The sequence below is a fragment of the Halyomorpha halys genome, unplaced genomic scaffold (genome assembly GCF_000696795.3).
Source record: "Halyomorpha halys isolate HHAL.00 unplaced genomic scaffold, Hhal_1.1 Scaffold384.1, whole genome shotgun sequence".
Lineage (NCBI taxonomy): Eukaryota > Metazoa > Arthropoda > Insecta > Hemiptera > Pentatomidae > Halyomorpha > Halyomorpha halys.
The window spans coordinates 885,541-901,748 of NW_027107790.1; the positions used below are offsets into that span (position 1 = coordinate 885,541).

At 32.6% G+C, this 16,208-nt stretch overlaps 1 protein-coding gene across 3 annotated transcripts in view; it reads right to left on the reverse strand.

Annotated features, from left to right (window-relative positions):
* Dysb (Dysbindin) overlaps positions 1-16,208 on the reverse strand; it is a 34,184-nt gene that overhangs the window by 7,916 nt on the left and 10,060 nt on the right. For 2 of the 3 annotated variants that reach the window (XM_014422651.3, XM_014422652.3), the window contains exon 4: positions 888-1,043. The exons of the other annotated variant lie outside the window; for it this stretch is intronic. In XM_014422651.3, the coding sequence (XP_014278137.1) occupies positions 888-1,043 (156 nt within the window). The remainder of the gene's footprint in view (positions 1-887; positions 1,044-16,208) is intronic. 3 annotated transcript variants of the gene reach the window in all.

Here is a 16,208-nt window from a genome sequence, read left to right on the forward strand (position 1 = left end):
AAAATCAGGGAAGGAGCGGAGGCAATGAGTTGGCATCAGACAAGCGTAGCAGCTCATTAAGAAAACCTCCCCTTCTAGATCAACGCAGCAGTTGGGATTAAATAGATATGAGTTCCGATTAATAATCAGAGTACATAAAAAACACCTACAGATTTGTGGAGTAGAAGGCGATGAAACATGTCTTCTATGTGGTCAGGTACTGAAGAATGTTTTACACAACTTAGCAGACTGATATGGGCCACTGAAATATAGCTTTCTGGGACCTGATAAAATCCCAGGTTACAAGACCTCCTGCACTGAGTGGTCTTTCCTTTTGAACTTAATTAGGAAAACCAGAATGTTTAACTTAGAAGTTAATAGGTTTCCATTGACTATATTTACCTAAAGAAACCATCTAATAGTTGATCCCTCTTCAGTATGTTAGCCTCTGGTCCTTGATCTGTTCAGCAGTTGAAAACATTATTTGGATGCTGTTTAGTTTTAAACTATGAAACTGTGCATTGGATCAATAATTTTCCGGTGTCATTCTTGCGTTAAGACTTTGGAATTTGTATCTTCTTTCACAAGCCTATCAAATCAAAAATCATTTTGATGCCATACAAAACATTTGAGCAACCTTAATCATGTTAAAATGATATATATCCTACACGTTTCCTCCACAAAATGGGCATTATATAATGTTAAAAAAACAATTATCATAACTAAAATATGTTTCTTTTAGTTCAAATGAAAGGTAAATAAGATATGGTTGGGGATTTAGAGTAAAAAGTAGATAGGAGTGAAATAATGCAAATTAATTATGAAATTATTACCATACATCTTATCAGCTTATAGGAACAAAGATATTTGAAATTCTAGATTTATAAAATATTTAACGTATAATCTACCTTTAAGAGCATCCATTGACAGAAGTTTCTCTTCATGAAAACTAGATAAGTTGTCTGTTGCATTTGACATCGCCTTCGTGAGCCTGTCTTCTTCTATTAAATCTTCTACTTCAACAATTTTATGGTACACTTCATCGATTAAAGATCTGATATTCCCTAGAACAAATAGAGCAAAATAATAGTACTAGACAAGGAAGTACTGTTAAGTAGGAGGAAGGTAAAGTCGTCAACATCCATAATTAAATGTCAATTTTACCTCCCAACCCAATGAAGTTCCAGGTAACCACTTTTCTGAGTCTGGGAGAGGGGGCCCAAGAAGATCTACCAACCACAGAGTTCATCCATGGCTGATTTAAGAGAAAATAAGTTTTCTGACAGCAACCAGGCTTGAACCTGGATCCAGAAGTTAGAAGTCCAATGTTTTACTCCATAGAGCTATCCATCCTTAATAAATGGAGTAAAGTTTCAATAAATAACAAGCTTAATTTCAGAACAATAAACAATATATAAAGAACATTGCTAAAACAAAACCAGAATCTACGTATACAGAATGTACGTTCCCTTGCAAGCCAACCTGTTCTCGAAATTATTTCCACAAACAACTCCTTGTGAACCATGAGAAAGCAGAGTACCCATTGCTCAGTTTTTGTGCCATTTGGCATTCCAGGTTAAGAATGGTGTCCATGCACTTACACATCTTCATAGTACAGACAAAATATGATATGGGTAGATACAGTAATGGTCCCTTGGAATATGTTTAATATTGGTCTAATCGAAAAGTAAAGCTATTGACTGCTCTGCGGAAATTCTAGAATTAACTTTCTCAAAACTAACTATCCAATAATCTTTTTTAACCTTTGTTCTATTATAATGAGGAGACCATTACCAGTTTAAATTTTGGCGAGGACAGTCAAAAAATTTGATTTTTTTTTCATATTTTTTATCGCGTATGCAATCTTAGAAAAAGTCCGACGGATCAAGTTTAAAACTCAACAACTCTTTATGATTTCAATTCAAGATGGTGTCTTGAAGTAGTGTTACAAAACAGCTTTACTTGCGGAGATACTTAAAACTATAAGGCTCCTATACTTCTTAAGCTCAAGTCAAGGAAATCGGGGATAATCTTAGACTGTATGTCTCCTTATACTAGTCCGCTGTAAGCAATAAGGCAGAAGAACGCAGGGTGGTGGTCGATAATTATAATATAAACGAGAACACGGTCGATGAGAAGTGGGTTGTGTGTACCTAAGGGAGTTGAGACGTTAGTCTATGCAACCTCGGAAGTACAGCAGCGCCGGTTCGAATCCGGCCTGAGAGATCGACTTTTATTTCTGAGGTGGTTGAACCATGGTGGCCACGAAAACTTGATCCCCACCATGGTTAGAATAGGGTGAAATCACCAGGAAAAAATAAGTCGAGAAGTACCAGATACCCAACTTCGAAGGTATATTCGAAAGACTGTGCGGGGCAACAATTTGACCTGAAGGTAGGGATGGTATATCGATATTATATCGGCACTAAAATATCGAAATATCTATACGGAAAATTCAACTATCTAAAGTAATAATAATTATAAAATGATAACATAATATTTCATAGGAAGACTTATTTTATGATATATCTAATCAAAACGTATAACAAATTCTTAGTAACGGTGAAGCAAAGGAACTCCATGGCAACCATAACATAAACTAGAATATTACTGTTGAAATTATTTTCAGAAAAAAAATGGGAAAAACATCAATATTCCAATATTCTCCAATTTAAATCTTGGATAATATCCACTTCAGATATCGACATCCTCAACATAAAAACAATCTAATAATTTTATTTCTTATAAATATCCAACTCTGTTAGCGATAATTCAACAAAATATTAATATTCCATTGACATTCTTATTAATGTCAATAATCAAAGTATAGCATTATATACCGACATTATTTTATCACAATATTATATTTTGATTAAATAGACAATTTTATGAAAAGCATAAAAATGAAATTTCAATATTTTGTTTCAATAATGTCATACCTCTTTCCATATTCGAAACTCTCATTAATATCGATATCAAAGTTTGGTAACAATAATCTGACATTATATAATCAAAATATCTATATTATATAAAGAAAATTTTAAGAAGAGCTTCGAAATAAAATATCGATATTTTGTTTGAATAATTTAATATCCATTTCTATATTTAACACTGCTGTTAATATCCCTATCGAAGATTAGCAACAATATTCCGATATTATTTTATAGAAATATCGATATTTTGTTTAAAAAGACAAAAAAATTATGAAATGAAATATTTATATATTTTTTTTTTTTTTTTTAATAATTTGATATTCATTTCGATATTTGACATTGTTATTAATATCCATATGGAAGTTAAGTGACGACATTCGGATATTATTTAATCAAATATTGATATTTTAATTTTAAAATGCTAAAAAACTATATGGAAAGTCCAAAATTGAAATATCGATATTTTGTTTAAAAGGACTATAAATATAAACTAAGGCTCGGTTACTGAATATCGATATCCCAAAACTACCTGAGGACGGGATCATCAGATCAGGGTGTACCCAAAGGACCTAAACTAAACAGCGTTGAGAGGGGCCATTACGAGTTCACTTAAATGCCGACCAGGCAGTAAAACGCCCTAATTAAATTCCAAAAACCCATGGACGAGTCACTATGCCAAATATTGTGCAATCACTCTTTTCAAATATTTTTTTTTGTGTTGATTTCACGGTTTTGCTTCCAATTAAAGGCTATTGTTTGGCTTAAATTGTGCTAATTTGTTTTTTCAATACCCGCCTACATAATAGGATAAATAGGCTGTTAAACTTCAAATTCTCATTACCACCACCCAATCATCAAATCATTCTTAATTAGCCACCAAGATTATATGAAATGCTGAGGGTTTCTGATGGATGTGACCAATATTTATTTAGGCCTTTATGTATTAGAAATAGAACAAGGAATGAATTGAGATATCAATATTTTTTTAAATTAGGAGATATTTAAAATTATAAATAAAGATCGTGGAACGATATCCAGATTCTCAAAGAAAAATACCAATATTACATATAGCTGATACAACATGTGAATAAGAACATGGACAGGGTTGCGGTCAAGAAAAATAAAAAAAATTTTCAACCATTTATTGATGGCCAACATTTTGACCCGCAACACAGGTAACAGGGTATGATCGATGCAAGTGTACACCTGCTTTAGTTTTGGTAGTGTAGCACTCCATCCACCATACCAACCCTGATGAAGACCTGCAATGTGGTCAAAAGTTGGCTATAAAAAAAAACAGTTAAAAACTATTTTTATTTTTCTTGACTGCAGCCCAGACCATATCCTAAAAAATCAAAACAACGATCTGCCTTGCCTTGATTTCTTAGTAAAAATCATGTTCCTCATATTCAAACTTTGAATAATAGTTTTGTAATTAGTAGATTTTGAAAACTCCACAATAAAACTAAATTTCCATAAGGATTTTAAGCCTTTTAACCACACCAAGATAGCAAAAGTTGAAGTATTTTTTTTTCTCAAGAAAAAATGAAATATAACCAGTTTTTCTAATTAAATTTCTTTCATAGTCCTTAAATTATAAAATTAATCTATTGAGTCTTATGAAAAATTATTTTAAAAATAATAAATAAGTAAGTACTTAATAATTTATTTTACTTTTACTTAATTAAATATTATTACTTTAGAAGAAGCTATTTTCTAAATTCAACATTTGAACCCGTGGGGGGGGGGGTAGTCAGAGTGCTTAAATGAGGATAAGACCAAGTTCATTAAAGGCCATTTGATTGTACACAGGCATAATGAGTTACATAAAAATTCTTATAGTAAATTTCAAGGAAATGGTAGTTAAGTGAAAAAATTTATGACATAAGGTAGAACTTCCAATAATGAATTGAAAACTAGCTCTACTATAATGGAATGTAGGCCTTTTACAGATGAAACAGTTAACAACCATTGAAACGGTTCAGAATGGAACAAAACAGTATGACATTTTGTTCTAATTGAAATGTGAACGGGTTTAGATTTAGTTTCAATCCAAGATTTCATTTTAACACCCACTCACACTAATTATGATGATTTTTACGGATTAATGGGCTTCATAGTATCATTACAAGTTTAAGTTTCTAAGCCTTAAATTAATTAATTTTATTTGTAAAGGAAGGCAATGCACGTGGGATTTCACAACTATTTTATTTTTATTGTGTGATATTACATTCTTTCATACTCATAGACGATGGTAACAGGGATCATAGAGCTCATTCACACCATATTTACAAATATATAAACTAAATGATAGCAAAACAAGAAATATAAGAAAAAATAAAAACAAAATTAAACTTTAAGTAACATAACTTCTTGAACACAATCATTCCTATTTACAATGAGCCTGAGGAGCTACGAACCACTTATGGAGAAAACAGCAGGCCTCCGGAGATCCTGGGGCTTCTCTTTCAACTGTATCACTGGTATTAACACGGATTTTAAGGATTTTGTTTTAGTAAAACTAAGCTGAAAAATGTTGGAAATGTGTCCCACTGTAATTGACAATGGTCCCTAGAATCCAAGACTAAAAATATTTTACATAATTCTACATTTTTAATATTCTCAAATGCCGCCTTAACTCTATATGTATTTAATGGTTATAACACATCAATTGCTTTGTTTAGTTTAATTTTTGTAGAATAAGAGAAAACACATTTTTTATTGTATTAAATGAGTTTAAATGTATAAAAAATCACAAAAACCAAGTCTAGTAAAGTAGACCAAAAAAAAACCTAAGTCAGATTCATTTTTAACATGTTCTGAAACTTGTAAATACAAATTTTCATAGAAAATAAAAAATTAGAAATTTGAATGATGAACATTTTTTCTGCTGAAGTCCTGTGTTTATGAAAATAAATTTACAGCTTAACTCTTCCACTCTTTACCAATATCTTTTAGATTTTATGCCTTTATAAGAGAGAGTTTTAAATAAAGATAAGCTTTTATGATGTTTTATTTTATACCTCCAGGTTTAACTTATTTACTTGTGTAGATTAGTGGAGTTGTGCTGAAGTTATTGAAATTTTAGAAAAAAAAATTAAAGGCAAACATTTTGATCAAAGAATATTTCTTTTTTGATTACTTTGAAGATATGTATTTATTTCAGGGAAAGAGCTCAGGTTAAGAAAGCCTTGTGTCAAACATAGTAGTTCAGTGGGGAAGAGAATAAAAGTCAGATGGATGGGACCTGGTAATACAGGATTGAACAGTATAAAATAAATACAGTGTCCACTATTTATTTGAGCAAACTTTAATATACTTCTATAGCATATAGGAGGGGTGCTGAGTTCTAATCGACTGGAATAGGAAGGACACAAGGAAATATTGACAGCTTCAGGAAGGTAGAGGTACTTCCTCTTGGCGAAATACAGGGTTATATGCATACCTTTTGTAATCCCAAAAACATATTGTATTGAACAGTTCATAAGACATTTAAGTTAAGATGAGAGTTCACCTGATATTCTATTGTACACTAATACTATTCTCCTTAATTGAAACATAATGTAATACTACTCAATAGAATAGTTGAAGCCGTAACAGTTGAGACAAGTTTGTAAATGTTCTCATTTTCAATCGTTACTATTACATTTAAGATTAGGTTAAGTTTAAGTTTATAAATATAATTTTTAGCATATAAATGTTCTAGTTCTTCATATTCATTTTCATTAGTTTTTTATTTTTAATTTAACAATCCAAAAATTTGATTCCTTATTTCTTCACTTAAGTAATTCATCACAGAATGTGCATGCAAAAGTTCATTTTGAAACTCCAACTCATCTCATGTTTACAAATTTTAATTATTCAGATTGTAGCAGAACTTAAACCCATTTCAGGTAATTTTTATATTTATTCATATCTTAGTAATTTTAATTTGTTTTTAACCAGAGTACATTCTTGTTTAACATTATTTGTTATTATTCAATTCATTAAATTATATTGCCTATTTTGGGTCTAGCTGTATTTGAATTGTAACAGTCAATCTGTTTCTCCCTGTTTAAGTTGTATGCAATCAGTGCAATGGCGAACATCCTTACTGTACTTTTCTAGTTTAAGTCCCACCAGGAACATTTCCAATATTTTGTGTCTTCTAGGGATCACCCTGACAGTGGAGTTCCACAGTTGAACTTAGTTTTAGGTTACCAAGCTCAGGCATACATGTTGATTGGTTGTCTACTGATCATTTTTCAAATAATCAATGGTTTAAGAACACTGAGACTGGTTCAACATTAGAAACGGTGATGGTCCGAATCCGGGTTGGGTGGGTTGAAATCTATTTCATGGGTGACTCAAAGAATCAATCTCCACCCTTCCCACTTCTTCTACTAGTTTTTGGGAAACTACATGGGATGGGCCCATGATGAGTGAGAGAATAAGGAACAAAGTAAAGGTTAAGAAAAAACATAAGCTAATTGAGAAAGGATTCATTATTTGATCAAACTACCATTTCTTAATATATTTTGGGTGCAATAATTTAAGTAGGTAAAATTATGGAGATTATATGCCGAGAAAGGAAAAAAAACTGAACAAAATGATGTTACCATGTGAAAAAAAAGTTTAATTTAAAATACAACTTTTCAGGAAATACAAAAAATAACTCATAAAACATTAACATTAAACTGGCAATATATTTTTACATCTCTCTTCTGTCTGGCATAGGTTTTCTTCACTGCTCCCCGATCTCAGCCCAGGATGGCTTTTGAATGTATTCCTCAATTTCTAAAAGATTGAAAAGTCTCTTAATAATATGCATTTACAAGGTGAATTCTATAGGAATCCATATTGGAAACAATGATTGTTTACCCCACAAACGTTTGTGACAGTAGTTAGAACATATCTGTAATCCTTAATCATTCTTCTGGAACCTTGGTGTACTCCTCACACTTTTTTATGTCTTCAATATATTAACCCTCTCACATGACTTTCCAAGCTGCTTCTATGCTCTCACAATACACGAGTCTGCAACCAAAAAAAGTGCCGATTAAGGTGTTCTCAATTACATTTATATCAGTACAATATTGCTTCAGGCCCCAATCATAAAGAATATAATCTATAACACTATTTCTTTCATCAGAATAAAACAAATTTGCACACCGTTCTATATGGGAAGGATGAATTTTTAATCGACAAATTACTATCACAAACTATTACAGAAAATTTAATCAGTTGCTGGCTATTATTGTCCAATGAACTTTTTCACAATGCAAGCTCATTACACCAAGTGCCCTTCTGTTATTCCATTTAGTTCTGGTTTTGCAGTCACCAATGATGTTAATATTTCTCTTTATTGACTAGATAGTTGGTTATTGTTCTCTCTAATTCAGAATGAAACATTGTTTTTATCCAAAATAAACAAATATGTTGTAACATAGCATTGTGTTTTTGCTGATTATCCAATAGACAGCTTTACTCTGGCTACTAATATTCTATGCAACATAGGTTTCTTGAGAATAGAAATTGTTTTCTTGAAGAATTTTATTTTATGCAATTGAATTAAAACATTATGTTTTCAAGACATAAATATTCTACGATTGTTTTAGAAAAAATATTATATTTCAACAGTTTTATTTATTATAAAATATCTAAATCTAAACGAATCACCCACATAAAACTCCTATAATCATTACTAATATCAAAATAAAAATTTATTTAGGAAGTTTCAAAACCATGAGTTTTGTAACATTTCCTTAAGGCTAAATGTACCGATTTGTAGTAAGTTTTTTTCAAGAGATAGCAGCACTTTCGGGGCAAATTTACTTTTCTTCTCATTTGAATACGGAATAATAAATTTCTGTATAGGAAGATGGTCAGGGTTGCGGTCAAAGGAGAAACAAAAATAGTTGTAAACTATTTTTGTTTCTCCTTTGACCGCAACCCTGACCATCTTCCTATACATCAATTTTTACGGTCAACTATATATACATATATAAATAATAAATTTCCCATCTGTAAACGGATCTACCATCTAGAACCCCATAGAAGTTACTGAAATTGGTTCATTAATTTTTGTTGTAATTATTTTGAGATTTAAAAAATTTATCTTTGTTATTATTTGTAAATCAAAAAAAGTGAGCTTATAGCACTTGACCACAAGCAAATAAAACAAGTCTGTGCAAACAGATTCATTTTTGGTAGTGTAGAATGATTGTAAAGAGAAAAATACGATTTAGGATTAAAGCCGCGAGATTTGTAATTGCTAGTCCAGAGGAAGTGGCAGCTTACCCCCATTTCTCTAAACATTGATGGTACAAGAGCCCCAATGTTTGTCTGCTTGATCTATGTATTTCCACGCATTTTTGATATTTTTTATTTTTTCACTAATACCAAAGTGGAATTCTGAAATGAATAAAATAATTTTAATTTTAATAATAATGTTTTTAAATTTTTTTCTTTAGGTAAATTTTGATTTCCTTGTCAAAATATTTCATTGCTAAATTTATCATAATTTAACATTGAGATCACTTTATTGCTTTAGTTTATTTTTCTCATTTTTAGAGAAAGAAAGAAACGAAAAAAAGAAATAAGTATTGTATCGAAAAATTGTTCATTGATAGATAAGAAGAATTTATAGCCTTCATCAGGGCTGAGAAAAAAAAACAAGATAACAACCAGTGAATAAAGGATATATAGAATAATTAAAGTAAATAATTGCACAGAATGAATATAGATAAAAATAATGTAATGAAAGAAGTGGGAAATAAAAGGTATATATAGGTAATTAAGTATGTGAGTAAAATAACATAATTAATAAAATAAAAATGTTAACTTATATAATGCAAAGAAACTTTAAAATAGGAATAATTTAATTTAATAATAATAATTTAAAAATGGAAAGAGATTATACGTAACTAATGTAATATGTAAGTCAAAAGAAGAAGCATAAAGAAACAAAATACAAAGTTAGTAAGACAAATAAGTAATTAGAAAATAATAATAATACTTTGTATCATGTGTGTATTGAAAAATAGACGATAAAAGGAGAGATGACCAAGTTAAAAAATAATAAGAAAATTCAATAAAAGCAGTGAACATTACGATAGCATAAGAAACACACTAAAATTTAGTTCTGTCGGGTTTACTAATGTCTAACGACCTCATTAATCTGGGATTTAATAATTCAGCAAGAAGGACTTACATGTATTGAAGAACGAATATGGAAGAAGACGAGCCAATGGAGGCCAATGCCAAGTTCAGAGAAAAAGCCTTCGGCAGAGACTGTGCGGATCGTCAAGTGAGTCGGTGGAAGTTTTAGGAGTAACAGAAACTGAAGACGAAGTGGATGAACAAAGGAATGGTCGTGAGCAAAGGAGCCGAGAAAGCACGAGGAGGCGAGGACCAGGAAGAAGGAAGACATGTGAGATCTGAGGAGGATGTAGGCAGAGATGCAACTGCACATTGACAAACTATCACGTGAAAGGAGAGCAGGGAGGTCTGCCTATTATCCGAGTGAACGGAGGAGTAAGCTGTCTGGTGGACACTCCTAGTAAAGGTTTGCAAATGTAAATTAGTCACTCTAGGTGGACCATGGGAGAGATAGGACTGGATAAGTGGAGGGCAAAGGGGGCATTTCAACAATTCATGTAGTGAGTAGGATGCTTAGGGATTATCAGGTGATTATCATCTTTTACAGATGATAATCACAGGTTGTGATCTTTTAGAGAAGGTGGGGGCTAAGATAAAGAATAGTAATGGGAAATAGAATATTAAAATCGGACGAAAGAAGTACAGATGCCAACAAACAATAGCAGACGGGAAGGCGCAAGTAGGGGCCTTAACGCAGGTGGAGAATTAGAAGGACGCCATTACAACGGAATTTGACGACATTTTTTTTAATGAAGGAGAGGTATTGGGTTCAACAGAAAGGACAGTACATGAGATTCTACTAAAGCAGAAAAGAGTGACATATGTTAAAGAACGAAGATACCCACAGGCACTCCGGAAGAACATAAGAGATGAAATCGAAAACTTAAGAAGACAAAGAATCGTTGTGGGCGGTGTGGAAGAAGCCTGCGCATAGAGATATATAGGGTGGTCATCGATTAACATAAGCTCAATGATAATACCGTCGATAAGAAGTACCGGATACCGAGGTTAGAGGATATCCTTGACAGACTAGGAGGGGGTAAAATCTTTAGCACCTTAGACTTGAAAGCAGGGTATTACCAGATTCGTATGCACCCAGAGGACCAACACAAAACGGCTTTTACTTTCGAATTAGGGCATTAGGAATTTAGGAGAATGCTGTTTGGTCTGACGAACGCGAACATTACATTTCAAAGGTTAACAGAAGAATTTTTGAGAGCTATAGATGAATCAGTTTGCCAGATTTACAAGGATGACCTCCTGGTGTTTAGTAAATTGGTTACAAACCATGTGAAACACTTAAAGAGCTTTTTCCAGAGGATGCGAGAATTCGGACTAAAACTGTCTTGAGAGAAGTCATTGCTGGGACAAAAACAAATACATTTTCTAGAACACACCATATCTCAGGAGGGGTAAGACCAGACGTGCAGAAGATATTACCTTACCACGAATGGCAGTGCCGACTGACATAAAAGGAATCATAAGATTGTTACGGGCATTAAACTACTATCGTTGGTTCGTCCCTGATATGGCGGAACACCTGGTACCACTCAACAATTTGCTAAGGAAGGTTAGTGCGATTGAAGACAATATAAGAAAATGTATAGATCAGTAGCAGAAGGAACCAGTGATAGCGTTTCCTGACTTCCAAAAGCAGTTCACGCTCACAACAGATGCTCGTGGGTACGCGCTGGGAGCAGTGCTGTCATAAGAAAGTGAGATAAGGTGCCAGGAAATGCGCCTTAGAATGAGAACTACTGGGGATAATATGGTCAATAGAGCATTTTCAATTCTACTTGTTCCGGAGAAGATTTAGGGTCCAGACGGACCACAGGCCCCTCCAATGGGTAGGGAAGCTAAAGGAATCGTCATCATGTACAAACCTGGATAGGAAAACGTGGTAGAATATGACCAAGGGAAAACATCAGGTGAATGAATCACGCTAAGCGACTTGCAGGTGAATTCTTTCACCTAGAAAGGCTATAAGTAAGTCATAGTCATCGATGTATTCAGTAAGGTGGCTATGGCATGTACAGGACAGATTAGGGGAGGTGGTTTTACGAGCCCTTCGGACATGGTTCCAATTATATGGTGTGCCCGACAGAATTTCTTCCGACTGTGGGAGAGAATTCGACAATACAAGGATCGGAGAGGAAATGAGAATATTGGAAGTGGTTTGGCACCTCAACATCCAAAAAGCCGCAGAGGGATAGAGCGACTCTATAGAACTCTTAAGTGACAACCTGCGAGTGTACCAGCTAGAAAGGGGACTGGAACCTGATGACGCCATGGAATGGGCAGTCGCTGCATACTACAACTCCATACACACATTCACGGGGTTTGCCTCATTCAAAATTCTTTTTGGGATGCGGGTGCGTCGATGGACTGTCGAGGTACTTTGCCGGGAGTGGATGAAATGACCGATAATGTTTTGGCCTTGCAGTTATGGGCCAAAGTCAGGATCAGGATTTGCAAGGAAAAAAGTAGAAGAGTGGTACAACATAACTTCTGCTCTCTATACCTGCAATTTCATAGGCGAACAATGGTATATTCCGGGACCCAATTCTGTATCTATCTCAGAAAACCCGCTGGTAGCAGTTCCACCAGTTACAAATCAGATTCCACATCTACCGTCAATCACCATGCCACTAGTACATGCCAATGCTCTAGAGTGGAAATCAAGACTGCTATGGCATAAGATCTCAGGTACAATATCAGATGGTGCATGGAGAGGTTGCAGCAAGAGCTGGTACTTGCTTTTCCAGATTTCATTCGGCAATCCACAATAACAACAGATGCCGGTGAGTATGCACTAGGAGCGATGTTGTCTCAGGAGGGCGAAGGGGAAGAGCACCTAGTAGCATACGCCAGCAGGTGCCTAATGAAGACGGAAATCAGATATAGCACAATGGAGCGAGTACTCCTTGGAATAGTGTGGGCTGTTGATCACTTTAGGCCATATGTGTTCAGTAGAAGGTTCAAGTTACATACTGACCACAAACCACTCCAGTGGGTGGGAAAACTGAAGGAATCGTCAGCCAGAATTACAGGCTGGAAGGTGTTCCTGGCCAAATATAACGTGGATGTACTATATAAACCAGGTAAAAAAAAAATGTGGTTGGTTGTCTCGATCACCATGGAACAAGAAAAGGGACAATGAGGCTGCGACAATGGACGCCAAGAGAGGAAGAACATGGGTGACCATGATTGACCTCTTCACTAATTGGATTGCAAAATATATTCTTTGGTTTGAATATTCAGATTAGATTTATATGTACAAGGTTTCCTGTAAGTGTTTACCAACTTAACAGAAAAAGACTTGGAAGTGAAATTCTAATTGATAAATAAGGATTCTTATCATGAAATAAGGGTTCCATTGTTGCGTCCCTTTCTTTTCATTATTTCTCCAAATAGAACATACAAGTAACTTAGTTGGAAAAATATTTGTACTTCTAAAACGTTTCTATTTATAATAAATTTAAAGAATTATTTATTCTTCTATAACTAATTTTTTGAAAGTACGAAACAGACAATAGTTGTAAATAATGTCTAAAAATCATAACATTTAATAAAAAATATTAAAAAAGTAAAAGCAAACAATAGGCTAAAATCTCACGATTCAGGAGGTACTAATAGTAATTATTAATACTAATCGGACCATCTGTTCAGGAGTAAATAGAAAAGTAAATTCGGGTGCGTCCCATGAAGCGGTACATTTAGTCTTAACCAAATTTTCTATCTGTTTTAAAGAGATTTTTATCGGCTATCTTTTTGAATATATCTTCTGGAATTTATTTAGACTGGCCATATAATTATAAAAAATTAGGGAAAATGCGTGGGAATTAATTATCCAATCATAATTTTTAACTTAAATTGCACAATGGATTAAAATTGGACATATTAATAGGGAAGTAAAAAAACAGCATATTGGGCATGTTGATATGTCGAAAGAGGTAATGTCTAATATGGAGTAATGGTTTGTGCTACAGAGATAAATTAATGCACCAATAGTGAAAGACAATAATTTAAATAATGTACTTATAAAAAATTTTTGAACTATAAGTGTATAGATGACATGATTTCAAAATGGAAATTGAAAAAATGACAAATATGTGGTAAAGATGATTACAAGAATTTTAAATATAGACATATAACATAGATTAAAATTCTTGATAAGAATAACTTAATTGTTACAATTTTAGGATGCAAAGGTGTATGAGTATGGGATAATTGTCCTGAAATGTTGCACAAGCAATATCTAGAATAATTTATATTCTATTTAGACTATTTTTTTCACCTAAAAAATGAAAAAAAAAAATGAATATTTCTATTAGTTTCCTAGGATAAAAGAACTCAAATTGATATTTGAAATGGATATGAAATAAAAAAGAAAATTGAAATTGGTGGGACAGAAAAAGTTCTAAGAAATGGTTCTTCTTCTATATCTGCAGCTAATGGGGAAGCAGCAAAAAGGAATTCCTAAATGTTATTTATTTCTGGAGTTTTTGTATGTTGATATAAAGATTTGTTAAGTTTTATTTTTTAAATTTAATTAAATACAACATACAATTTTAGTTACTTATATGTGAAACTACGTTAGACATTTATGTTTTAGGACTTCCGAATTGTATTCATCATATAGAAATTTTGAGTTTTTTTGGAGCACCACTAATAAAGCACAAGCAAAAAATTGGTTGAAACTTCAATAAACCTTTTGTATATGCAAATGAAGAGATTAAAACTATTTTCAGCTTTTCAACAATTAATTGGTCTACTTCCTCTTTAAAGTTTATGTTGTTTGGTCATCTTTATATGACTCCCCCTCTTTCAAAACAATTTCCAACATCTTCTAACTTTAAACATACACAAAGTTAAGATGAATTAACATAAAATACCAATAATTTCTTTTAGGGAAAGTATAATAAACATAAAATATACTTTTTAATACAATCATCAATCTTTTTTTTTTTTAATAACCTTCTAACCCATACAGGGCAGAAAATCACTAAATAAAAAAAATTATATACAATATCTTTTTTCTCCTCCTTAGGCAAATTGGGAAGAACATGAAAAAAATATTTTTCGATTTAGTATCACCAAAAAAAGTTTCACTGAATTTGGTTATACCATGTCCCTAGCCTTCACTTAAAGGACAGAGTTAGATTTTGACTACAACTTCTTATCGTATCTCTCATAGGTTACAAAATAGATGGGGATATATTTTTAGGGTCTAGCAGAAATTTTCAGCTTTTTTTTTTATTTATAACTCCAAAATGGTAATTCATATCCAAAACTTTTATATTCAGGAATTAAAGAATATTAAATTCTGCTTCAATTTCCATATAAAAATTATGGTCGAAATGAAGGTTGTAACACATTTTTTTATTTATTTATTTATTCATTAAGTGCATCCAAATTGGTCAAACCAAATGAGAACATCTAAAAAATTTATAAATGGAAAATAAAATATGTGTTTATTACAGTTTTAGTTTTAGGGGCATTGTGGAGCCTGCAATGGTTTTTATGCTAGAATTGTATAAACTTAAAAAAAAAATACTTAAGAAAAAAGAAAATGAATAAAATAATGTTTGAAAACAAAAATAATGATACAAATTTACAAGTATAAATTTATAAAATGAAGTTAATAAATTCTTAAGTAAAGTAGAGTAAACCTGCTTTATATAAGAATATACAACAAAAAATATTTATACAATAAAATGCAATGCACTTTAAAAGAATATAATGGATCATAAGATCATTAAAACTGAAGAGCATCTATAGATGCAATATAACTAAATAATATCAGAATATAATAAAAATAAGATCTAAAATTATCCTTTTAATTACATAGATACATACATACATATATACACACACACACGTACAGCTACAAAACGACAGTGCTGGAGAGAACTCTGTGATGAGGTTGATGCAGACCCATGGGGTAGACCTTACAAAATAGAGCTTAAGAAACTTTGTAAAGGCACAATGCAGCTCCCCACGAGATCGAATGTTGTAGACAGTATTGTCAGAACACTATTCCCTGAACAGGTGAATACTACTGAATGTATAGACAATACAATATATAACGGATTATCCACAAATCACGCTGGAAGAATTAGAGGACATAGCCTCGGACCTACAACATGGCAAGGC